Here is a 26,859-nt window from a genome sequence, read left to right as displayed (position 1 = left end):
GATTTGATATTGATCTTGTTTGGGGAGAAGTTTTCTTTCTTTAAAAAGAGTTTGTCTGTGTGGCAGGATGGCGTTAAAACTAATAAAGTCTGACAACCAAGCAGCGGGGGGGGTGTTCCCCCATTTACAATTATGTGAACAAGTTTCGAGCTTACAGACTCAGAAGAATGGCTTTAATTTAAAGGAATTTGTCCTGGAGGAAATGGCAAGATATCACGAGACTGTGAACCAGAATTTTGAAAAATTTAGGCAGGAAATTAAAGAATTGATACAACTAAAGTATGATAATTTGCAACGAAAGATTGTAACAGTGACTAATGCTTTTTCAGAAATAGTTATAAAGATGGATACAAATATTAAGTTATTAGAGTCTAAAATGGAGGAAGCTGATGATAAGATTTATAATTTGGACAATAAAATACAAAGAATTGAAAATGATTTGATAAATATTCAAGACAATAGTTTAGAAGTAAAGTCTAAAAAGGAAGCTGGTCACGAGACTTACAATGCAGAAGATATAAAGCAAGGGATTGAAAAAGAAGTTACAATGATCCAATACAGGCTCACGGAATTTGCGGTTAGAATGAGAGGGTTACAGGAAAATAATAGAGATGATTTAAGAAAAATATCTGCTCAAGTTTTGGCTGGGATTTTATTTTATTTTTTATTATTATTATTTTTTAATTTTTTTATTTTTTATAAACAAACATACATATACAGACGTAAACATTAAAACAAACTATACATAAACTAACTATACAGAGAAGTCAAGTCTTACAGCTTGAACTTTAAAAATAGAGCTACTTCGGTAATTATATATCTATATATCTATGTATATTTATCTTTCATCATATATCAATGTTTATACAACGATATTTCATTTTATTTCTTTATTTTTGTATCATTGGGTGGTATTCCCTTATTTCGTGTTCTTTTTATCTAACCAGTTGTACCATTTCTGCCAGATTAAATAATACTCTGAACCTTCTTTTCCCCGTATCTCTTTGGTAAGTTTGTCCATTTCCGCACATTCCATTGTTTTTTGTATTATTTTTTCCTCTGATGGCGTGTCCTCTAACTTCCACATTTGTGCGAAAGTGATTCTGGCTGTGGTCAGGATATGTATTATCAAGTATTGTGTCTCTTTTTTATAGTCCTTTGTCAGTATTCCTAGTAGATACGTTTCCGGTCTGAGGGGCACTTTTTGGGTGGTGATTTCTTCCAGCTGATTCTGAATTGTTTTCCAAAATTTTTTGGCCTTTGGGCATGACCACCACATATGGTAGTAGGTCCCCTTCTGTGTTTTGCACTTCCAACAGTTCTGATTCGCGTTAGGGAACATCCTTGCCAGGCATGCGGGGGGGGGGGGAGATGCCACCTATAAAACATCTTGTATATATTTTCTTTGTAGGGCACAGACATTGTCAGCTTAGTATTTACCTTCCACATTTTCTCCCAATTTTCTAGGTTAATATTATATCCAAAATTTTTAGCCCAAATAATCATATTTTCCTTCACCACCTCTTCTTCCAATTTGTATTTTAATAGATAATTATATATTTTAGTTATTAATTTGTTGTCTGATTGCATTATGATTTTATCTAATTCATTTCTTTCTTTTTGGATTCCAAATTTTTTTATGTCGGTTTTGTATCTTGATTTTATCTGTAAATACGGCCACCAGTCAATGTCCGTGCCCTGTTGTCTCAGTTCGTCTCTTGTTTTCATTTCTCCCTCTGTGTTCAACAATTCGTCATAGGTTTTCATCTTGTCTATATCCATTGTGTTCGGATAAATTTGGGCCTCCATAGTTGATAACCATCTTGGGATTTTATCGTAGTGTTTTCTCCTTATTTCGGTCCAAATTTTTGCCAATGCTCCTCTGATATAGTGTCTCCTGAAGTGCTCATGTTGCCTGGGTTTTTCCTCCCATAAGAATGCGTGCCAGCCTTTCGACAGGTCAAATCCTTCTAATGCTAACGTTCGTTTATCTTCAAGTGTTATCCAATCTTTGATCCAAGTTAAAGCTGTTGCAGTGTAGTAAATTTGCCAATCTGGGAGTCCCAGACCACCCTTTTCTCTAGTGTCCTGTAGGTGCTTCAGTTTAATCCTGGCTCTTTTCCCTTGCCATATATACTTTAAAGTCATTTTATCAAGATCTTTGAAATATGATTTCCCTGGATTTATCGGTATTGTTCTAAATAGGTATAATAATTTCGGTAAAATTGTCATTTTGATTGAAGCAATTTTGCCTAATAGCGATAGTCTCAATTTACTCCATGCCTCTAAGTCCTTTTGGATTTGTTTGGCCAATTTATTATAATTGTCTTCTTTAAGAGATGATACCTTATTGGTAAGCCAAATTCCTAGGTATTTTATTTTTGTTGTTTGTATTCCTAGCGTCTCTTCCAATTCTTTCTCCTGGGATTTTGTCAAATTTTTGGTTAGTAGTTTTGTTTTTTGTCTATTAATTTTCAATCCAGCGACTTCACCATATTGTTCTATCTTCCTTAGTAAATTCAATCCTGATTGTTTTGGTCTTTCTAAAATAAATACTACATCGTCCGCGAATGCTTGTAGTTTATACTCCTGGTTTTTTGTTCTTAATCCTTTTATTTCATTGTCATTCCTAATTTCATTCAACAGTGGTTCCAATGCTAATATATATAGTATAGGAGAGAGGGGACATTCTTGTCTCACCCCCTTGGATATTTTAAATTGGTCTGTTGTCTCTCCATTTATCCATATCTTTGCGGTTTGGTCGGAGTATATTGTTTTGATCATATTTAGGAATTTATCGCCAGTTCCCATTTTTTCTAATTGTAATGTTAAGAATCCCCAATTAAGGTTGTCGAACGCCTTCTGTGCGTCAAGGAAAAGTAAGGCCATTTTTTCATCTGAGTTTTGCTCATAGTATTCCAGGATATTGATTATTGTTCTTGTGTTCTTATTGATTTGCCTATTTGGAATAAATCCATTTTGATCTGGATGGATATAATCCACGATAATTTTCTTCATTCTCTGGGCCATAATTGATGTAAATAATTTGTAGTCTGGGTTTAGAAGCGATATGGGTCTGTAGTTTTTAGTTTGGGTGAGATCTGAGTCTTCTTTGGGTATCAATGTAATAATTGTCTCTGTCCATGATTTGGGAGTTTTGGCTTCTAGAATTGCTTCATTCAGGACTTGTAATAAAACATCATCTATTGGCTGGTGCTCAATTTTGTAAAATTCCGCCGGGATGCCATCTGGACCTGGTGTTTTATTGTTGTTCTGTTTCTTCTTTGCTTCGATTAGTTCTGACATCGATATTGGTCTGTTCAAGAGTTCTCTTTGAGTTTCCTTTATATCTTGAATGTTGGTTTTATTTATATACTCTTTAACTTTTTCCAATTGGGTTTCTTCTTGTGCATATAATTCCTGATAGAGGTTTCTTACGATTCGCTTTTTTTCCTCATCCATATGCTGCAATTGCTCTTGTTCATCTTGTAGTTGATTTATTAGTCTTTTGTCCTTTTCTTTCTTTAACTTATAGGCCAACCAACGTCCTGTTTTATTTGCGAATTCAAATTGGTTTTGTTTTGCCATTTTGATTTTCCTTGCTATTTCTGTTGTTGTTATTAAGTTTATTTCATGTTTAATAAGGTTTATTTTTTCCTTGATCTCTTTCCTGTCGGGTCTATTCTGTAATTCTGCTTCCTGTTTTGCAAGGTCAATCAATAAATTGTTTCTTCTTTGCTGTTTCTCTCTATTTTTCTTCGCCTTGAATGAAATTGTTAGTCCTCTTATATATGCTTTTGTGGTATCCCATAGAACTTGCAATGATGTTTGTTCCCTCTTGTTGATTTGGAAGAATATCTCCATCTCTTTCTTTATCATCTCTATGTATTCTTTATCTTTGATGATCTCTCTGTCCATCATCCATCTTCCTCTTTTTTGCTGGCCTTTCCAGACTATTGTTATAGGACTATGGTCTGCCCATACATTCCGTGTAATTTTGATTTCTTTTATGTTTTCTCTTAATTCTGCAGTCATCCAGGCCATGTCTAGCCTGGACCAGGACTGGTGGGGATTTGAGTAATATGTATATTGTTTTTTAGTTTTATTCTATTCTCTCCAGGCATCTTTCAGTTGTAACTCTTGAATCATATCCTTAAAGGTGTCAGGTAGTGTCTTTTTCCTAGATTTATTTTTTTTATTACTTTGGTAGTCATAATCCATATCCACGATTGCATTATAGTCCCCTATTATGCATATATGTTCGTAATCTAATTCTTTAATTTTATTATGTATTTTTTTGAAGTATTCTTTTTGGTTCCCGTTTGGAGCATATATTGATATCAGTAGCATATTTCGGGCCTCCATCTTAATCCTATCATTAGTATCCTGCCATCTCCATCTGTGTAGATTTGTTTTGCCTGAATATGGCTTTTAATGTATATTGCAATGCCTCTTTTTTTTTGATCTGATAGTGAGGTGAATAATGTTCCAAGTCTTCTATTTTCTAGTAACTGTTGATGTTGTTTTTTGATATGTACTTCTTGTAAATTGATAATGTCTATGTCTAATTTTTGTAGTTTTTTGAAAGTGTGTGTTCTTTTAGTTGGTAGATTAAGGCCGTTTATATTGATTGAAATTAATTTCAATTCTCGTCCCATTTCCCTTAATTTTTCTTTGTTAGTCTAAGTCTACTTGTGTTTCTTGTTACCATTTGTGTTTTCCCCCTAGCCCCTTCTCTCTCCATCTTCTCCCTTTCCCTAGACTCCTTCTCTTCCTTTTCTTTTTTTGTTTCCCCCGTGGAGTGTTCCTGGTTTGTATTTTCCGAGTCACGTCTAGTTTCCTGTTCTTCTTCTATTATAAAGTGAGTGTCAAGAAATTCTTGCGCCTTCTCTATCGTGTCAATTTTATATTTTTTGTCGTCCCAAGATATTAGAATTCCCTCTGGCACCAGCCAGCGGAACATTATTTTATGTTGATTCAGTAGGGTTGTCAAGAAATTATAATTTTTTCTGTATTCTCTTATTCTTCTTGGAACTTGTTTTAGGGTTATTATTTCTTTTCCTTTATAACAGGGTTTTCCCTCTCTCATTAATGTGTAGATCTCTTCTTTTACAGTTTTGCGTGCGAATCTAACATGTATTTCTTTAGGTAGTTTGTTCCTACGAGCGTAGTTTGTATGAACTCTATAAATTTCGTCAATCTCCCTACTAATATCGTTTTTTTCCTTCTGGGTAGCCTCTACTAATATATCTGTCATCAGGTCCCTTAGATCTTCTCCTTTTGTTTCTGCAATATTTTGAAACCGTAAAGAAAATGACGCCTTTTCTAATTCTAGATGGGTAATTGACTCTTCGAGTTCTCTATTTAACTCCATTTGATTTTGTTCGATGTTATCCATCTTTTTCTCAGTTAAGACCATTTTAGCTTCCATGTTTTGAATTCATTCTTCGTTTTTAACTATGTTTTGTTGTATTCTCTCAATCTTGTTGTCCATTTTTTTTATATTATCATTTATTTGTCCTACTTCTGATTTCAGTTCCTCGTGGTTCTTTTTTGTTTCTTCATGATTATTCGCTATTGTTTCTTGGGTCTTGTTCATCCCCTCCTGGATCATAGCTAATATAGACTGTATATTCTGTATGTTGTGTGCAGTGGCAGCTTTTTCCTTGTCTGTAGTTAGCATCGTGTCTATGGTTTTTTGTTATGCAGGTGAAGATTGTGTTGTGTTAATTTTTTCCCTGTTTTAGTTATTGTTATTGAGGATGTTGCCATCGTTTTTTGTGTTATTTTTTCCCAAATTTTCATACACTGATTTGGTTGGGGGTAGATGAAATATCGTTATATAGGAATCAGGTTAATTAATTCAGAGGGGTTAGGGGGAAAATACAGTGTTTTAGCAATTCATTCTTCTATTCTTGTTCCTATGCAATATAATACAATTAATATTTAAATACCAAGTTATATTAATGATAAATCACGTTTATATTTTTACTTTCCTGGTTTCACAGTACTTAAGTTCACTTTAACACTAAACAATTTCTATATAACCTTTATGTAGTAAATCAATGGGATTTAAGATTCTCTATAAATCATCTAAGATATTCTATTAAGTTATATCACAATTACCAGTATATACTGCTTGTATTAATTATCACAGTTATTATTCCTTAATAATATCTATAACAGTCTCTTTGCAATGTCTATGTTAATATCTAACTTTCTAATCAATACACAGTATAATTCCCCTTGATCAATATATTACTGTAAAATCTATAAACTTATTTCAATAGGGTGGGAAACCATAAAACAATAAAAAGAAAGATAATATTAAATCAGTTCTTTGGTATATATTATAATAACTTCAAATTTTAATATTAGTATTCTTTAAGCAAAGTTAAGTAAGTTTTAAGTTTGAATTTTATAAAATAAATGAAATAACTATATTTTAATAATTTAATGTTTAAAGTTCTCCACTATATCACTTTCAGACCAATTAAGATTACTTCCTTCTCCTTCTTCCTTCGTTCCTCAGTTCGCCTTCTTTTCACCCAGCTTTCACAGTTCTATTGCAATAGCTTCTGTTAAATCCGTGAGTCAATTGTTCCGATTTTCTTGTGTAGCAAATTGTATCTCCTTTACCAACAGCGTCAATGTGTCTAGTGTCTCGTTGCAAATCCCGTGTCTGTGGTTTGAGTTTGTTGTTGCCGCTGGATACAAAGTAAAAGTTTCCTTCTCCGAATCCTCAATCCGCCACTCGCTACCGTTCAGCTGATTTCCTTCCGCCCACAACAGTCTTAAATAGTCTCAGTTCTTTGAGTTTCACTTTCTACAGTCACTCTCTTAATTAATCTTTTTTCCTTGTTAAATCAAGATGTATTATTGTAAAATTGTAATCCACCGCTTACTTATAATCCTTTTCCTTCTGTCGCTCGTTCCTTTCGCCAGTCAAATCTGCGTTGTCACTTTGGGTATTAAACTTCGCTCCGGTCACTGTCTCTCGCCGCTTGCCTGACGATCTTGCCACCGCTTTTTGGAGTCCTATTCTCGCCAATGTCTTTAAATCCTTATGATTATACCTTCGTATTTCGATTAACTTAGTCCATTACCAATGTTTCTCTTTACAATCTTCGCTTCGACACTTGTCGGTTGACAGCGCTCCGGCCAGCCAAGATGGCTGGTTTTTTCCCGGCTGGAGTTAGGGGGTTTTTCTCTGAACCTTCGGAGTGATTGCTGTCACACCGAGGTCCTAGAGAATCCTCCTTTTTCTATCGACCTCTCCGTGGTCGATAGTGCCAAAAACGGCTTCCAATCAAGAAATTTGGAACTTCGGGGACGGAGCCTCGTTCCCCTCGTTCCTTACACGCTGACGTCACCGCCGGAAGTCCTTGGCCGGGATTTTAAAGGTTCATCCTGAGGAGGTATCTTGTAAGATTGACAAGGCCTATAGAATAAATTCTTGGATTGCAAAGCAAAGGCAATTGCCTAGAGATGTGGTGATTTACTTTACAGATAAAGAAATAAGAAATGATATTGTGCAAAAATCCTTTAATTCTACTCTACAATTGTATGGAAGAAAGATCTGGATATATAAAGAGTTGCCACCCAAGATGTTAAAAGATAGAAAGAAATTTGGATTTTTGGTGACTGAGCTAAAGAAACAAAACATCTCATTCAGGTGGGACATTCCAGTTGGCATAATATTGAGATATCAAGGAGAAAGATATCAACTAAATACTGTTGAAAAAGCGGAAGAATTTTACTACAAGGTTCTCAAAAAGCAAAATCAACAAGATAAGCAGAAGGAGGTGGAAGTAATGGAAAAACAACAAGTTACAGAAGTTTTTGTAGATGAGCCGCTTCTGGATTCTCCTTCAGAGGTCTCAGCCGGACTATTTATAAATACAAGAGAGGCGGCTCTGGATTCTAATGTGATGACTTATCAAGTTACAGACCAGCATGGAAATCAATCAGTTGATATACAATCCATAGAACCAGAATGGAGATTCAAGCCACAAAAGCAAAACCAACAAGATCAAGTTATAGATCAGCATGAAAACCAAACAGTTGATATACAATTTATAGAAAGGAAATCAGGATGGAGATCTAACCCACAAAAAGTCAAGAAAAGAAGAAGCAGGTCTCACAAAAACAAAAACTTTTAAACTAAACAACAGTGTAATGCCAGTTATCTAAGAGATGATTGAATATATGAAAAGATAGCTGAGGCAAAATATTGGTTTATATTATCTTGAGGAGAGTGACAGACCTCTGCAGTGCTGTACTTTTGGGATGTGAAAAGGGCCTTGAACTGAATGGATTGGAACTATTTTTTTTTTGGATTCTTTGATAAATGTACTACGTTTATGCTGAGCTACAAGACAAGAGAGTTATGGGATTGGGGCACGCAGATGATCTGGTTGTTACCCTATTACGGTGGTTGGAATTAATAATTTAGATGAAAGACACTACTATAGACACTATATGGAATATAAATATAAAGTCACTCAGGTGGTTTTTTTTTTTTAGAAGATATTTGCTATTGATGGGGGCAGATGGTAATTGAAGATACCGAACATACTGTTGGAATTAGGATGTGATGTTACCCTAACATGGGTGATGAAGTTAACAATCCAGCTGAAAGACATTACAGAAGATACCATATGGATTACAAGCTTAAAGTCATTTTAAGAGGATTTTATTTACATAAGGGAATATTTTTTAGTGGTGTGGGCAGAAGAATAAAGATATTAAGAATTATTAAGTATGGTAGTCCTGTAGGAAAGTGGGTGGAGACAGGTTAGCTTATTGATTGTTTAGTTTAAGAAAAGGGATATTATGTTTAGATATGAATATATGTAAAAGATTTGAGTTAAGAGATATATCTATGGGGGTGGAGGAAATGGGCAGACTATGAGTTGAATCAATGTTAAATTAGGAATTATTATATAGTCTTATAGTGGAAGGTTGCTTTGAAATGTTATATTAATATACATAAAAGATTTGATTTAAGAGATATATGTATGGGGGGGAGAAAAAGGTAGATTGTGAGCAGAAATTGCTAAACTGGGAGATATAATAATATTATGCTAAATTAGGAGTTATTATATAATGTTATGGTAGAATGTTATTTTGAAATGTATAGTATAAGGGGGATATAATAATATTATTAGAAAGAAAGGGTGAGCGTATGGGGGATGGAGCAAGGGGATGGTAAAGTATTATATAATCTGTTATGAATTTGGGTTTTATTTTGAAGAAGCCACAGGGGGAGGGTAGGGGGAGGGGGGTTAGGGAGGAGGGGGGAAAAGGGGGGGAAAATTTGTATTTGAAAAACTTTTTCAATAAAAAAAAGAAAGAAAAAGCATTATATGAAAATGCCTGGGTGGGTTTCGAAAATGGAGGCGATGATTCATCCCAACACTATGGATATAAATAAAATGGCCAAATGCAGCGAAATTTTAGATTGCCAAAGAAATTTAAAAAGTAGTCAAGACATAGAAAAACAGGGAATAAATATAGATTGGTAGCCTTATTTGCAATTAAAATCATGGTATTTAAAAAATAAAGAGGAATACAGATTTGAATTGGTCCCACAACAATTAGACAAATTATTGATTGGCCCGGATGAAAAATTGATAACTAAAATTTATGACTATTTATTAGAATTTGACAGAGCTGAGGACATAGTGAAGGGAGTGATGATAGCTTGGGCAAAAAATGTAGGGCACAATATTGAATTAGAGGATTGAGAAACAATTTGGAACAGAAATTATAAAATAACAAAATCAGCAACATATAAAGAGAACCAATACAAAATGTTTTATCGTTGGTATTTTGCACCTTCAAGATTGGCAAAAATATACCCAAATTTAAGCCCAAATTGTTGGAAATGTAGACAAAAATTGGATTCTGTCTTTCATTCATGGTGGTTATGCCCAGAATCGAAAAAATTTTGGGAAAAAAATACAAACTTGGTTACAGGATTTAACTGGTTTTCAAATAGAATACACACTGGAATTGTTTCTTCTCGGGATAACGAATGGGAAATATGATAAAAAAAAACAACATACATCATTCTACATATAATAACAGCGGCAAGACCAGCCTTTGTGCAATGTTTGAGAAATACAAATATGCCCTCTGAAGACTTAATAGTTAAAAAAGTTTTTGACTGCACTGAAATGGACAAATTGACACTTGAACTAAAAGAATTGACAGATTTGGAATACTACGTAATGTGGGAGAAGTGGTACAAATGGATTGAAAATAGAAAAAAAGAATTAGATAAATTAGGATTGGATTTAGTTAGAAATTTAGTTAGAGTATAAGTAAATTATAGTAATATGTCATGTAAATGGTCACAGTAATGTACAAGAATTCTTTCTTTTTGTATTTTAATTATTGAAAATTAATAAAATATTAAAAGTTACAGAATACATATAATTAAGTCTCTTACATCACCTTATTAAAATTATCAACAACAATAATCAAAAGTATAAAATGTGATTCAGAATAGAATATTACAGGTAGCTGTCAACTTACAGCTGGACTTTCTGGTTTGTTTGGGATTTTTTTTTGGAAGGGGGGGACATTTTGCTTCTCATCCAAGAACTTGAATGAGAAGCAAAATGTCTTAAAAAAAAAAACCAGAAAGTCCAGTTGCTCTTGAAAAAGTACCTTTTTCAAGGTTTTCCAGCAAGCATCAGAACCAGACTTTTTCCAGCCAGCACCAAAGCCAGAGGGCGTTTTATGCAGGCAAAATCAATCTGATTTGATATCAGAATATCAAAAGATATTGACTGAAAAAGTCCATGATGGGATTTTAGCATGGAACACTTGAAGCATGGGGCATTTGGAGCCAATTGGATGCTGCAAATCTGTGCTAAAATCCTTTTTGGTTTTTCAGCCAGCATCTTTCAGAGTGGATGGGATGCTTGGTGCAGGCAAAATCAATCTGGCAGACGACTCGTTCAGTTTAAAGAGGTTGATTGAAAAAGGTCTGTCCCAAAATGTGACCCAATGGATTTGTTCCAGCCAGCCCTCAGGAACCAGGAGTCCTGTGGCAGGACTTGCAACATTTTTCTGAAAAAAAGAATTGTCCTTTATAATAAAGGACATATGGTCACTGTAGTTAACTTCTATTATCTTATTCTTCCCTTTCTTTAATCAGCTTGGGACCACACTACAGGAAGGTTTGTGACTTTCCTTGAATTAACTACCATGTTTCCCCAAAAATAGGACTTACCCCAAAAATAAGCCTTAGCCTGATTTTTTAAGAGCACCTAATATGACCCCTACCCCAAAAATAAGCCCTAGTGAAGGGGACTGGGCATGGCCAACACAGGAGGCAGCGAAAATATGCATGAACCGACGGTGTCTGGCAGCAGCCGCAGCCCACGCAATGCAGCTGAGTTGATTACTTATCTAAGCAGAGGCGGAGGCAGAGGGGGGGGAACATGCAATCTGGACATGTGGGCTGTGGGGAAGCTGAGAGTTGTTGGGCTAGAGTAGTGGGCGGCTGCGGGAGGCACATCTTCATGCGGTGGCATAGGCAGCAGGTGGAGGCAGAGGGGCAGGAGGGAAGGCAGCTGATCCAGATGCACCATGCGGGGCGTAGGAAAGCCAAGACAAAGTGGGCCGGAACAGGTGGGCAACCGCAGGAGGCTTATCTTCACATCTCTTGACTTGCCTGTGGCCTGCACAGCGCATTGGGATTTCCTGCTTTCCATCCTGTACCTCTGCCTCCATCTACTGCTGGTGCTGCCACACGAAGATGAGCCTCCTGCGGCTGCCCATCCAATCTGGCCCACTGACTTGGCTTTCCCGTGGTGCGTCTAGATCGCCTAGCTCCTCCCCAGGCCTCTGCCTCCATCTGCTGCTTGGAGAGGGAATGCTGCCGGATACCATCGGTTCCTGTATGCTTGATGCCTCTTGGAAGCTAGTGCACCCAACTGAGCTGATCACTCTGAAATAGTGTTTCCCCAAAATAAGCCCTACTGCTTATTTTGGAGCCCCCCAAAATATAAGACTCAGTCTTGTTTTTGGGGAAACACGGGTTATCAGTATCAATGTTAAAGATTTTCTATTTTTGATACATATTTTCTTTCTTATGATGTATCCTTTGGGAATATTATGACATTTTTAGTCCGATGCAGAAAATTGTACGTCAAAGAACTAGACATTTCTGAGCCAGTTCACAATGACGTTATGGGACACATGGGCAAAAGCAACATGTGTTTTTGTTGAGAGAGTTGTAATCTGAGAGGCTTCCTAGTAACACTGTGAATATGCCTGTTAAATCCTGGTGAGAGACAGTAGTTCGAAGATGTATTAGGCTGGGGTAGATAACCTTTCTGGTACATCTTTGGAGCTCTGTGGAGCAGTGGAGAGAGAATCCACCATGAAAAGAGCTGGTATATAAATGTGGATGATTTCATTTCTCATATAGAACATTATTTGGATTTTTTTTTCTTCATCATATTTCTGTGTTTTTCTTTCAGTCATTACTGTGATAGAAATTTTTTTAGAACTTTACAGAAATCTGCAGAAAATAATTAGTACATAATAACCTTATACAAAGTGCAATACATCTAGGTTATTTTTCTAGATTTTGAGTCCAGAAATACTTATTAATTTTATATAGATAAAACCTACATAGAAATATCATTTTTATGGGTGTGACAATACTGAAACTAAATGATTTTAACTTGTAATTCCATTCTTCAGAATAAGAAGCAACATAGTTTGCATTTAATGTTTTCATTTAAATTATTAGAATCTTGTTATGCATAGCATTTAAGTAGATATTTTAAATATATATATATATATATTTAAAAATCAATGTATTTTTATTTCCCACTGATCTTCTTAACAGAGAATTCTTGAGCTGGAAAATTCCCCTACAAAGTGTCCACAAACAGCCAAGCTGTTAAAAGAAAAAGAGGCTATATTTCATGCTCATATAGAAGAAATGAATGAAAAAACTTTAGAAAAACTGGATGTGAAACAAACAGAGCTAGAAGCACTTTCATCTGAATTATCAGATGCTCTGAATACCTGTCAAAATCTTGAACAATATATTTCTAAGTTAAAAGAGGATGCAGATAAAGCAAAGGTGCAGTTTGAGACAAAACTTAATCAGCAAAGGAATAATCATAAGGAACAAGTTGAAGCTATTTTAAAAGACCAGGAAGTAATTGAGAAATCATTTAAAGAAGAAATAATTCAACTCAAACAACTCTTGGAAGCAAAAGAGAAAAGTGAAGAAGAATTAGAACAGAAAAAAATGAAAGAAACTCTAGGAAAAGCTGAGTCACAATGTAAAAGAATGCCTGCAGAATTAGATTTTTTATGTCAGTCAAGGGAAGATAATGCAAGTATTTATGAAAACAGGTTTAAAAATTTGCAAGAGAAATTGGAACTTATAAAGCATAAAAAGTCAAAACTTGAAGAACTGGTTGTAAAACCTGAAACCCAGCTGAATGAAATAAAAACCGAGTTAGATTTTCAGACATCCCAGGTAAATGATCTAAAATGTGAATTGGAAGAAGAAAAGAGAGAAAATATACAGAACACCTCATCTCTCACAGAAAAGTATGAATCACAGTTAAGAAACCTTGAAGAGATCAGTCAGTTAAAAAGTCATTGCACTGGCAAGGAAAGTAAAATTGGACAAATAAAGCATTTCATGAAGCAACAAATTGAAAAGTATAGGCAGCTGTTATCAACCAAAGAAGAAGAAATTAGTGTTTTAAGAGACAAATATGAACTCAAATTAAAGCAGCAAGAGACACAAGCAGAGGAAGCTATAGAAAAAGAAAAAAAAATGCAGGAAGAATTTAAGCAAAAACTTTCAGAACAAGAAGCAAAACTGAAAAAAGAGATTGAGGGCAACCAGTTGGAATTTTGTCAGAAAGAGAAGCAGTTCACTTCAAAAATGCTGGCAATGGCTCATGCAAGTTCACTTGGAATAAATGATGCTATTTCAAAACTGGAGATGAATCAGAAGAAACAACTAAAAAGCATGACTGAAGCTCACAAGCAAGAAGTGGGTGAAGTTTTACATCTTTGGGAAAAGAAATTAAAACAGCAGGCTAAAGAACTTTGGGAAAAGCATGAGATAAGATTGCAAGAAAAAGAGCAAGAAATAAGAGATCTGAAAGAAAGACTGGCCATCTTTGATGCTGAAAGAGAAGGAAATAATGCAGAGATTACATGGTTAAAGAACAAAGATACAAAGAAAGACAAAACTATACATGAACTTCAAGAACAATTGCAACAGACATTAGCACAAGTGAACCTTTTGAAACAAAAAGAAATTGATTTAAAAAAGCAACTTGTAAAATTAGAGAATGATCTTAATTTTTCTTTGAAGGAGAAAATAACAGTACAGGAACAGCTTAATGAGCTAATGATAACAGAAGAAAAAAAGAAATATGACCTTTTGGAGCTGGAAGATAAACTGAAAATGTCTGATGTGGAACTCCATGCCTTAAAGATGTCTCATCTTAAAGAACAGGAGAATTATGGAACGAAGTTAGAAGGGGAAAGAAATGAGTTTCAGCAAAAACAAGCTGAATTTGAAAATTTCAAGAGAGATACAATTAGACAACTGGCTGATTACCAGCAAAAGGCAGAAACTTTATTGAAAATAAAAGTTGGTGAACTGATTGAACAATGCAATGAAAATATTTCTTCAATAATAGTTAAAATTGCTCACTGTCAGCAACAGACAATAAAAATTAAAGAAGGCATATTAATTAAAATCAATCAAATTCCAGATCTAGAATTTCAACTTAAACAATTAACAGAGAGTCATGTAACTTTAAACAGTAGTTTACAGGAGTCAAAAAAGCATTTGGAGGAAAAGGAACACTTAATAATGTCTATGAAAGCAGACATGGAAAAACTTTTAACTGAAAAGGAACTATTACAAAAAGAAAGTTATTTCCAGCAGCAAACAGCAACAGAGAAGGAATCTTGTATCACAGAGCTGAAGAAAGAATTATCTGTGCATAATAATGTTGTTACTTCTATGAGGGAGGAGATAAATGAGAAAAAAGCAGAAATCACAGATCTCAACAAGCTTATTAGTGAATTGAACCTCAGACTTGAAAACACCATATTAGAAAAAGAAACTGCCACAACAATGTTAAACAAGCAACACAAAGAAAACGAACTGCAGTTACTAAATGAGATGGAAGTACTATCTTCCAAAGTTGAATCATTGAGTGAAGATAAAGTTATTGCCCTGAAACAGGTAGACCACTGGATGAACAAAATGTCAGAATGGAAGAAGAAAGCTCAATTGAGATTTACACAAAATTATAATACTATTAAGGAATTACAAAATAAGATTGAACTGATTAATAACCAAGTCAGTGAAAAAGAAGAAGAACTGAATAGAAGGAAGGAAGAGCATGATAAACAAACCAAACGGTTAGAACATTTAAAAAGCTTAATGGAACAAAACCAGGTCAGAAAAGAAAAACAGGAATCTGATTTGGTTGGTGAGATAAAAATCCGTTCAGCGAGAATTGCTGAATTAGAAGAGCATATTGCTCGGAAAACAATGGAAAATGATTATTTAATGGAAGAATGTAAAAAGTATCATGAACAAGACAGTGAGCAAAAAGAAATGGCACAACAACTCCAACAGGCTCAGGGAGCAATAGTGGACAAGGATGACAAGCTGAAGGAGATGGAACAAAAAGTCCTAACTTTTGAGAAGAAAATGCAGGTTATGGAAATTGACCTGGAAAAAAAATCAAAAGAATTTGAAGGAATAAAACTGGCTCTATTGAAAACCAAAGAGGAAGAATTAAAGGCTTTAGAGGAAAGGCTTATTTCAGAAACAACTTCTAAAATAGCAGATCTGAAAAAAAAGGCTGAACACAAAATTGCTTCTATTAAAAGGCAGTTGCCAACTCAGATGGAAGAGAAAGAACAGCAAAATAAGCTAGAGAAAAAATTGCAAGAAAAAGAAAAGAAAATCATGTCTTTAGATTTAGAAAAAGAGTTGATACAGAAAGTAGAAACAATAAAAGTTTCTGCAGACCAAGATAAAGTCCATGCTTTAGAGAATATGCAAAAGATGTATGATTTAAAAATTGATATTTTAAGACAGGATTTATTAGATAAGGAGAGATTACTTGAGAAGTATAATGAGGAAACAAAAATGTGTAATATTTCAAAAATGGAGACTCGGGATCAGCAAGAACTTCTTAAAAGAGCTCAAGAAGATAAAAATAAAATTGAAAATCTTCAACGAGAACTTGAGGAACAAATCAAGAAACAGGCTTCATTACTTAAACAACATACTAAGTATGAGAGTGAATTAACAAATATCAAAGTAGAATTGAAAAACAAAGAAGTAAATCAACAAAATATGGAAATTGCACTTAAAGACTTAGAAAAAAAGCTTCAAGAAAAGGAGCAGGAAGAACAATCTTTGCAACAAAAGATATACCATTTTGGTGAAGATTTTATGAAAGAGAGACAACACAAGATTGAGGTGAAAAATAGGATTACAGAATATGACGAGAAATTAAACAGACTGCAAGAGCAGGTAGATGAAAGAAGTGGCCTTATAAAAATTCTGGAAGGAAATATAGAAGAAAAGACTAAATTAGTCTTTGAACTTCAGAAAATGGTTGATAAGATGCAGATGCAACAGAAAGATTTGCAAACTACACTGAAACATACAGAGCAAGAGAAACAGGAACATCACAGAAATATGATTAAGCTTCAGAAGGATTTGCGAACCTTGCGGAAAGATCATCAGCAAGAGCTGGAAATTATGAAGAAAGAATCTAGAGAAGAAATGGAGCAAAAAATAAAGTAAGTTACTATTAAGTAATTGTTAACTCTTTATTGAAATGTATGTAGAGTAAAACTGAATGAAATAACATTTTCCAAATATGGATATATGTATCTAGCAGGCAAACTCTGCTGTTTAAATCTGTTGAACCCTTTTATGGAGAACAATCTCAGTTTGGATGAATATCTCTCAATATAAAATGTCCAGTTATGAAAAAGTGTATTGTCTGCATGTGCAGTGTCTTTACTCCTTTCTTTGTGAATCAAACAATCACATCTGAAAAATATATGTTATCATAGTTACCCATTTTATGCAAATCAGAGTTGTCTATTTGCTTTAAAACAAGTCAAAATTTTGAAGTTCACAAGTGCAGATAAAATCCAGAAATTATGATTATTTAAAAACTTATATTTCTAATTGCATACTATATTTCTAATTGCATACTATATAAAGAAACACATAAGGAAGTAAAAGATTAATTCAACCTTCATTTTATGAGCTAAGATATAATAATAGGAATGTAACCATCAATTAGATATAAGCCTAAATTTATACAAAACAATTGAATACATGTATAGTCTGTTTCCAACAATTAATCATTTAAGATATATGTTTAAGATGCTATATTTAAAATTGCTGGATATTAATTTATAGTTCACACCTAAATATATTTACCTAAAATATAATCTATTTATATTGTTCCTAAATTGTCACCTTTTTACATTTTTACATTAAACAAGTATTTTCCTACATTTTCATTGTGGTAAAAATCTAAAGGATTAGATATAATTTTTAGAAGTATTGTATGGAAAAATAATGAAATGAATTATTTTAACCACTTTGTTACCCAATATAATCTATAAGAAAATTTTTAGCGTTTTTTTACCATGATGCTTCAGCTAAAAAAATCTTGATTTCTTATATTCTGATATCTTAATAGATATGAACAGGAAGACATTGAATTGAAGCACAATTCCACATTAAAGCAGCTAATGAGGGAATTCAATACCCAATTGGCACAAAAGGACCAGGAATTAGAAATGGCTGTAAAAGAAACTATCAGTAAGTTACAGTGATTTACTTTGTACATTTCAAATACTACAAATATCAAATATGTTTTTTTTTTCAGAGAATTTGGGTAGCATTTTTGACATGATGCTCTGTAGGTGTTATGGACTGCAAATGGCATCACCCACCACCAGTTTATTCCTCATATGACAACTGTAGAAGAAAAAAAAGAAAGAAATAGAATTCAAAGAATTTAAGCACCTAAAAGGAAAAATACAGAAGGTGAGATAAGGACATGTCTCTGGTGCAGAGAAGGAAAGTTAGTGGGACTTTTGTTGAAACTGGGAAAAGCAGGAAAGAAAAATGTGGGGGGGGGGGGCTGTAAATCGTTAATGCAGAGAAGTTCCATGGCAAACAAGAAACAGCATGAGTAAGGCCATGTGAGGACAAGGCTTGAACAGTATCCTCAGCAGCATCTTACTTCTTTCTGAATCATAGTTCAAAATGGTTGCAGCTATCAGGAAACTAGAGAATGAAGGAGGAGTGGAGAAGTAGTTAAAAGTGCCTAGTTCAAATGGCATTGCTTCAGTATGAGAAGACTGCCAATACCTGTCCTGGGGAATGATACATGAGAAACTCCAAACAAAGAAGAGAGGAGTTGATGGCTGTGAACTCAGAACTCAATCACTTAAGAAAAAGGTACCAAAAAAGCCAGTGACTCAGGAGAGAGAAGAGTGAGAAAGAGATATTAAATAATAAATCCTAGGAGTAAAGTAATAACACAGTCAAGAAGTAAAGATCAGCAGGCTTGCTAAGGCAGGAAGAGCAATAAAGTAAAAGAACAATAGATGTTCAGGCAGAAAAAGATATTAATGAAACCAAGAAAAGAGTTTTAATGTTAAAAGTGAAATCTTAATACAAATTGAAATAATAACAGAATAGAGATTAATGAACCCTTAGCAATAGAGAAATAACCAACCCATCTTTTGTTCACTCTAAAGTAAAAACCAACCTCTTTTTCAGTCATGCCCTAGTCATCTCTTATATTGACTACTGCAAAAATATATTACTTGAAGCTACCCTTGAGTGTCCAGAAGGTGGAGTAGATGCATAATGTGAATAGTTTTGGATGCACCAAGGCTTGCACATGTAACACCTTTGCTTTGTGAGCCACATTGGGTACCAGGTATTTATTATCAACTTCAAAGCCTTTCATGGCATATGGTTGCCTGAGCAACTCTTGTCCTTATTTCATTAACTCACACACCCTCCCCAAATCAGGCAAAGATAATATGTTGCAGAACCAATTGGTTAAAGAACTTTGACTAGGGTGGAAGAAAGTCTTTTCTGCCATTGTTCTCTTCCTATGAACAGTTTGTCCCTGGAGGTGAGGCAATATTCCTAACATTTTGGAAGAGCATCAAGACTTAGCTCTGTCAACTGTCATTGGAGTCTAAAAGTATCATGCAACCCTGGGAGTGGTTAGTGCATGGGTGTCATACTCGATGTCATTGACGGCTGATCAGGGTTGTGTTTGACCTCGGGGTGGGGCATGGCCAGGGTGGGCGTGGCCAGCTTCACATCACTCATATTGGGGGTGCCTGTGGCCCGACCACTCTGCCAGAGAAAACGGGCTCCCTTTTTGGCTGGGACAGCCTCCTGCAATCCTTTTTTTTTTTAAACAAGTTTTATTGGTCCCCTCCCCCCACCACATTTACCAACATCTTTTTTGAACAAAGCATTGGCCATATCTTATCTTATACAATTAATCAAATTCAAATACATTTTACTCAATTACAGTTTTTGCCAAAATCTCCCCCCCACTTTTAATCATGTCTCAATATTTCTATGCTTGCTTACATAAACAACATCTTCATTTGCCCTTAAATTCTAATTATTTGCTATTTATTCATATTTATTCTCTTTTATTCTTTAAACAATTCATTCTTTATCTTAATATCTGTATATTTGTTCGGGATTGCCTTTCTTCCATTTCATCTTTTTTATTGTACAGCAATCTTTCTCCTCAAACCTACCACCTCTCTCTTTTCTTTCCTTCTTACTTTCTCTTCCCCTCCTCTTCATCTCCTCCCTACTTCCCCTTCCTTTCTCCTTCTCCTCCTCTCTTCCTCCCTTACCCTCACTCCTACTCTAATTTCCCTTCCCTTCCATCCTCCCTTCTCTTCCTTCCCTCTCTCTCCTTCCTTCTCTCTTCCATCTCTCTTCTCCTTCCTTCATTCCTCTCTGTTGCTGTATTCATTTTCAATTTTATATTTTCCACTATGGAGTCCAGGCAACCCCGATTTTTCTTTCATTTATCAAGTATATTTCTCAAAATTTTCCCTCATCTTTTTAATTATTAGCAGTATATTTCATCTTATTCCATTTTTTCTTTTAAATATTTACTCAAACAATCTTTCAACCCTTAGACTTTTAACTTTTAATAATATATTTTTTCTACTTTACTTCTTACAAGTATATCATTTGAATCATTTTTTGCATTTCAATTTTATTCAATTTTACACTTAATTTCCATTTTCCATCTTAATTTCAATTAATTCTTATATTATAATTTATTATCTCTTTTTAGTGCTTCCTCTAATATCATTCTTTCTTTCACATTACATTGTTCTATTTTTCATTTAACAGCATTTTCACATACAATTTCTACAACTAGCATTCTTCTCTTTATTGACAAATTAACATTTTCACTGACTCTTAACCAGTTTCTTAGTCTCTCCACAGTTCGCTTTCTTGATGTTTTCCTCTCTTTCTCCCATTTCTTTACCTTCTTCTTTTTCCTTTTCTTATATCTCCCCTTCAGCCTTTTTCCTTTAATTTTAACTCTATTGCTTTTCATTCTCAATCTTTCCCCATTTATTTCTCTTCTCTTCATGTTTGAGATGTATTTTCCCTTATCCATTTTTATTCTATCACTGTTGAACCCAGTGTAATCATCTTTACCTTTTTTTCAATTATTTCCTTTTCAATATTATCTCCTTGTTTCTCTTGCTTCTCATTCATCTTTTTTCTTTCTTTTTTTTGCCATCTAACCAATCCTCTGCTTCTTTATTTCCCTTAAATGCTTCCCTTATTTTTTGAAACATCTCCCTTAGTATCTCATATTCATCTTCCCAATTCTCCATATTTTCAATTTTAAAAGGCTAGGATTTTTAATTTTGTTCTTTTCATTTACATATACTTCAGGTTTCAAAGTCTATATAATATCTCTTTTTTTAAAAAAAATGTCCACTTCAAATATTTACTTGAGCCAGCACAGTTTAGTCTTTGTCTCTTTAACCTTGCTTCAGCTACACAAATATGCACTCCCACACCTCTCTCTCACGTTCTTTCTTCCAACAAATGTCTTTCTTCAATTCACTAGTCTTCTGGCAATAAAATCTCCATTTTATAATCCACAAGAATGCTTACTTTCTCTTTTCCAAATTAAATCCTTTATTGTTTTAAAAAAATGTTTTTCTGTCTCCTTTTTCCTTGTCTTATTCTTATTTTTTTCCAAATCTAATTATAAATCCAAGTGGAAGATTCCTTTTAGGGCTTTAGGTTTGATTTTAAAGTTCCTTTTTCCTCTCTCTTCACTTAAATTCCCCCTCCAGCAGCTGTTTCTCCGATTCACAGTTTCCATAACAAAATATCCATCTTGCTATTGATAGCCGGGCTATCAATTTAATGATTTTTAAATTGGGTTTTAAATTTTTGGGGTTTTAAATTTCAGCCGAATTATGTAATAATTTTAATTATTTTTAACTGATGTTTGTCTTTGTGTTTTTTAATAGGCTGTACACCACCCTGAGTCCTTCGGGAGAAGGGCGGTATAGAAATAAAATTATTTATTTATTTATTTATTTATTTATTTATTTATTTATTTATTTATTTATTTGCAATACACAAAAGCATTCACTCTTTAAATTAAATTCTTCTGCTGTTTAAAATGTTTTTCTGTCTCCTTTTTCCTTGTCTTATTCTTATTTTTTCCAAATCCAATTATAGATCCAGGTGGAAGATTCCTTTTAGAGCTTTAGGTTTGATTTTAAAGTTCCTTTTTTCTCTCTCTCCGCTTAAATTCCCCAGTGCTAATTAGCTGCCAATTTCCTCTGGGATTTCTTTCAAGCTGTTAAAAGTTTTATCCTTTTTACCTGTGAGTTGGCTAATTACTCACCCGGCAACAATACTCTGTTCAATTACCGCTCCAACATTCCCTCTTTCTGATCGTGGCCGCTCTGGCTTGTGACAGCTCCTTAATGGCTGCCTTCCTTCGCCAACAGGTCGAAGACTAATGCCGGCACTTCAGGGAACTGGCTCACTCCCTATCCATGCCAGCCAGTGTCTTCTTTCTTCACTGTCTCCACAAGACAGCTATGATCCCTGGGGATCCCCAAAATCGGTTGGATATTGGGGTTCTCCTGGAGCCCCAGAATCCACATGTATTGCCTGATGCCGGCCAAGCTCACTTCCAGCCTCCTGCAATCCTCTGCCAGCAAAAATGGAGCTTGGGAGGGCTGTGTTTTTATTTATTTTATTTATTTATTAATTTAATTTGTATACCGCCCTTCTCCCAGAGGAGACTCAGGGCGGTGAACAGCCACAATTAAAAAACATAGAAATACAAAAGTTAAGATAATTAAAAAAGAATTAAATCATTAGCTTCCCAGTTTAAAACCCCCAAATCCATAAAATTTAAAATCCCAATTAAAAACCATTTAAGCTAGGCCGGCTTGGTGGAATAAAAACGTCTTCAGGGCTTTACGGAAGGTCCGGAGGTCCGGGATCAATCATATTCCAGGAGGCAGCTCGTTTCACAGGGCGGAGAGAAGGCTCTCCCCCTGGGGGCCGCCAGCCGACATTGCCTGACTGACGGCACCCTGAGGAGGCCCTCTCTGTGAGAGCGTATTGGCCGGTGGGAGGTTATCGGTAGCAGCAGGCGGTCTCGCAAATATCCTGGCCCTAAGCCATGGAGTGCTTTAAAGATGAGAACCAACACTTTAAAGCGCACCTGGAAGACCACCGGGAGCCAATGTAGCTCGCGCAGGAGAGGTGTTACATGGGAGCGCCATGTCGCTCCCATAATCACCCGCGTGGCCGCATTCTGCATCAGCTGGAGCCTCCGGGTGGTCCTCAACGGGAGCCCCATGTAGAGAGTGTTGCAGTAGTCCAGGCGTGACGTGACCAGGGCATGAGTGACCGTGCACAAGGAGACCCGATCCAGAAAGGGGCTCAACTGGCGTATCAGGCGAACCTGATAAAAAGCTCCCCTGGCCACGGCCGTCATATGCTCTTCTAAAGACAGCCGTGTGTCCAGGAGGACACCCAAGTTGCGAGCCCCCTCTGTGGGGGTCAGTGACTCGCTCCCAATAGCCAGCGATGGCACCAGCTGGCTATATCGGGACGCCGGTATCCACAGCCACTCGGTCTTGGAAGGGTTGAATCTAAGCCTGTTCCTCCCCATCCAGACCCGCACGGCCTCCAGACACTGGGACATCACTTCGGGGACATCATTGGGGTGGTCTGGGGTGAAGATGTACAACTGAGTGTCATCAGCGTACAGATGGCATCGCACCCCAAAACCACGGATGATCTCGCCCAGCGGCTTCACATAAATATTGAACAAAAGGGGCGAGAGGACCGACCCTTGCGGCACCCCGCAAGCAAGGCACCTCGAGGTCGACCTCTGCCCCCCTGCCAACACAGACTGCGACCGGTCAGAGAGATAGGAGGAGAACCACTGCAACACGGTGCCTCCCATCCCCAATCCCTCCAACCGGCGCAGCATGATACCATGGTCGATGGTATCAAAAGCTGCTGAGAGATCTAACAGGACCAGAACAGAGGAACAACCCCTGTCCCGAGCCCTCCAGAGATCATCCACCAACGCGACCAATGCGTCTCCATGCTGTACCCAGGCCTGAAGCCGGACTGGCACGGATTTAGATAGACGGTTTCATCCAGGTACTTGGGAGCTGTCACGTAACCACTCTCTCCACAACCTTCACAACAAAGCGAAGGTTGGAGACCGGACGTGTGTGTGTGTGTGTGTGTGTGTGTGTGTGTATTATATAACAGCATTATATATAATATATATAATGCTCTGTTGGTCATTTTGAAAAATCCTTTCTTAGTGAGCACCTAGAAGCCAAGAGGAACATATGTGGCAAATTTCAAGTTTGTAGGCTTTAGGGTTCTGGAGATTTCGTGATTAATGCGTGAGTGGTTTTTGCTTTTATATATATAGATTTTTAAATAAAATACTCTTTCTCTAATAAATCCTCATGCCTTTCTTGGTTGCTATCATCCTTGGAAATAGTCTATAGCTCATTTCCTGGAGCAGAAGTGATCCTTTATAAGCAATAGGAAAATAAAGCAAAATATTGTCTTTTTCAAGAAGGCCTATTATATAGTCATTTGGATAATTGTAAGGAAGAATAGGAACAAGCACATTTCTTTCCATCAACTTCCTTTATTAATTTATTTAGGATTCAGGACAATCCCACCTCCAATTGTAATATTTTACCTCATTTTGTTTTTACTTTATTTTTAATGTATTTCTGTTTGTAGTTCTTGTGATTATAATAAAAATTGCTTCTTAGGAATATTTTTATTTGGTTTGAAGATGTCTGAAATTAACCCAATTTAGGAAATAAAAATCCCGATAAAATTGGAGAAAGAATATTTTGAAGGGCTCAATAAGATAATAATGAAATATATATGGCAGGGGAAAAAAGCGAGAATTAATCTAAAAATGTTACAAGATGTAAGAGCTAAGGGAGGGTTTGTACTACCGAATTGGGAATTATATTACCAGGCAGCAGCGCTAACTTGGATTGTATTGAGAAATACAAGATTATTGACATTGGAGGGACATGACCTGCAATTAGGTTGGCATGCTTTTTTGGCATGGAAAAAATAAGATACATGGTTCCTTCCAAAGACACTACATAAGAAATGCTTTGTTATTAGTATGGGAAAAAATTAGAGAGCAACACTTCTTGAAGATACCAACCTGGCGAAGCACTTATACATCCAAATATTATTAATACGGGAAATATTGTTAGATACAAAGATATTTTGTCAGATAAGGGGGAATTTAAAATGAAATTTGAATTGGAAAAGCAGGGGATTGATAGGATTGGTACACACAGTTGTAAATACAATCTAGATATGAAAATGATGCTAAACTTTATGGTTTTTATATGGAACTGACAGAATTGGATAAGATATTGACAGGAGTAGAAGAGAGAATGATAAAAAAATATTGTACAGTTACTTATTGAGCATTAAATTAGAAGAAGAACAAGTCAAAGAAACAATGATAGCATGGGAGAAAAACTTTGGTCACACAATTTGGCAGCAACTATGGGATAAGAATTACAAATTAACATTGACAACTGCATACAAAGAAAACCTATATAAGATGTTTTACAGATGGCATTTAGCACCGGAAAGACTGGCCAAAATTTTTAAAATTAAATCAACTAAATGTTGGAAATGCCAACAGACACCGGGGTCGTATTATCATATGTGGTGGACATGTGGGGAAGCAAAAAGATAACTGGGCAAAAATTTGCATGTGGCTGGAGAAGATGACACAACAACATATTGATTTAAAACCGGAATTGTTCCTGTTGGGGATTTTACCGGGAATTTATAGTAAAGAAACTATATATTTGATTATTCATGTAATAACCGCAGCTAGAATTGTATTTGCACAAAATTGGAAAAGCGAAGAGATCCCTATAGATGAAAAAGTGATTAAGAAAATATTAGAATGTGCAGAAATGAATAGATTAACACTTGCAATAATATTTATAGGATTTTTATATAATATATTATTATATAATATATATAATATATGGGAGTTGTTTTATCAATGGTTAAAGAATAAATATGAAAGCAATGTATTGTAAAAATAGGTAAGTAAAGAAGAGAAATGTTAGGTTTATGTTAATTTATCAATATTATTATTTAGTATTAATATAAGAATGAATGTAAGAAATGAATATGGGGTAAGTTTAATTGTTAAGACACAAAGAATTTTATACTCAGATGATACACTGTTTAACGCAAGTTGGAATGTTTAAAAAATATTTTAAAAAAAGGAAATAAAAATCTAAGAGATCAGATAAATAGTAGGACTATATGGATTAGTTTGTTAAGGTGTTGCACTTCAATAATCTTTTTTTTTTAATTGAAAAAGTTTTTCAAATACAGATTTCCCCCCCCTCCTCCCTAACCCCCCCTCCCCCTCCCCTCCCCCCTTGGCTTCTCCAAAATAAAATCCAAATTGATATCACATTGTATAATACTTTACCATCCTTTTACACCCCCCCCCACATGCTAACCATTTCTAACATTATTATTATATCCCCCCTATACTATACATTTCAAAGCAACATTCAGCTATAAAATTATATAATAAATCCTAATTTGGCATTTATTCAACTCATAATCTACCCATTTCCTCCACCCCCATAACATCCCTTTTCCTAAACTAAACAATCAGTAGCCTAACCTATCTCCACCCATTTTCCTACAGGTCTACCATACATAATATTTTTAATATCTTTGTTCTTCTGCCCCACACCACTAAAATATATTTCCATATATAAATAAAATCCTTAAATGACTTTAAGTTTGTAATCCATATAGTATCTTCTGTAATGTCTTTCAACTGGATTGTTAATTCCATTACCCATGTTAGGGTAACATCAAGTTCTGCTTCCAACAGTATATTCAGTATCTTCAATTAGCATCTGCCCCCATCAATAATAAGTATTTTCATATATAAAAAACCACCCGAGTGACTTTATATTTATATTCCATATAGTATCTTCTGTAGTGTCTTTTGTCTAGATTATTAATTCCAACCACCACGTTAGGGTAACAACCAGATCTTCTGCATGCCCCAATTCCATAGTTCTCTTGCCTTATAACTCAACATATACGTAATCCATTTTTCAAAGAGTCCAAAATAGAAAGTTCCAGTCCGCTCAATTAAAGGCCATCTTCCACATCCC

The 26,859-nt window shown here is 35.3% G+C and overlaps 1 protein-coding gene across 13 annotated transcripts in view; it reads left to right on the top strand.

The window, feature by feature from the left end:
• Positions 1-26,859, top strand: part of GOLGA4 (golgin A4) — a 268,354-nt gene that overhangs the window by 165,125 nt on the left and 76,370 nt on the right. For all 13 annotated transcript variants that reach the window (XR_015733921.1, XR_015733922.1, XM_060686081.2 and 10 more), the window contains 2 exons: positions 12,875-16,839; positions 17,760-17,881. Coding sequence is in view for 11 of the 13 variants with exons in the window: in XM_060686081.2 (XP_060542064.1) it covers positions 12,875-16,839; positions 17,760-17,881 (4,087 nt within the window). In the remaining 2 variants the exon portion in view is untranslated. The remainder of the gene's footprint in view (positions 1-12,874; positions 16,840-17,759; positions 17,882-26,859) is intronic.

Source organism: Pantherophis guttatus, chromosome 4 (assembly GCF_059756535.1).
Source record: "Pantherophis guttatus breed Tessera chromosome 4, ASM5975653v1, whole genome shotgun sequence".
Classification (NCBI taxonomy): domain Eukaryota; kingdom Metazoa; phylum Chordata; class Lepidosauria; order Squamata; family Colubridae; genus Pantherophis; species Pantherophis guttatus.
This window is presented reverse-complemented; position numbering and strand designations above follow the sequence as displayed.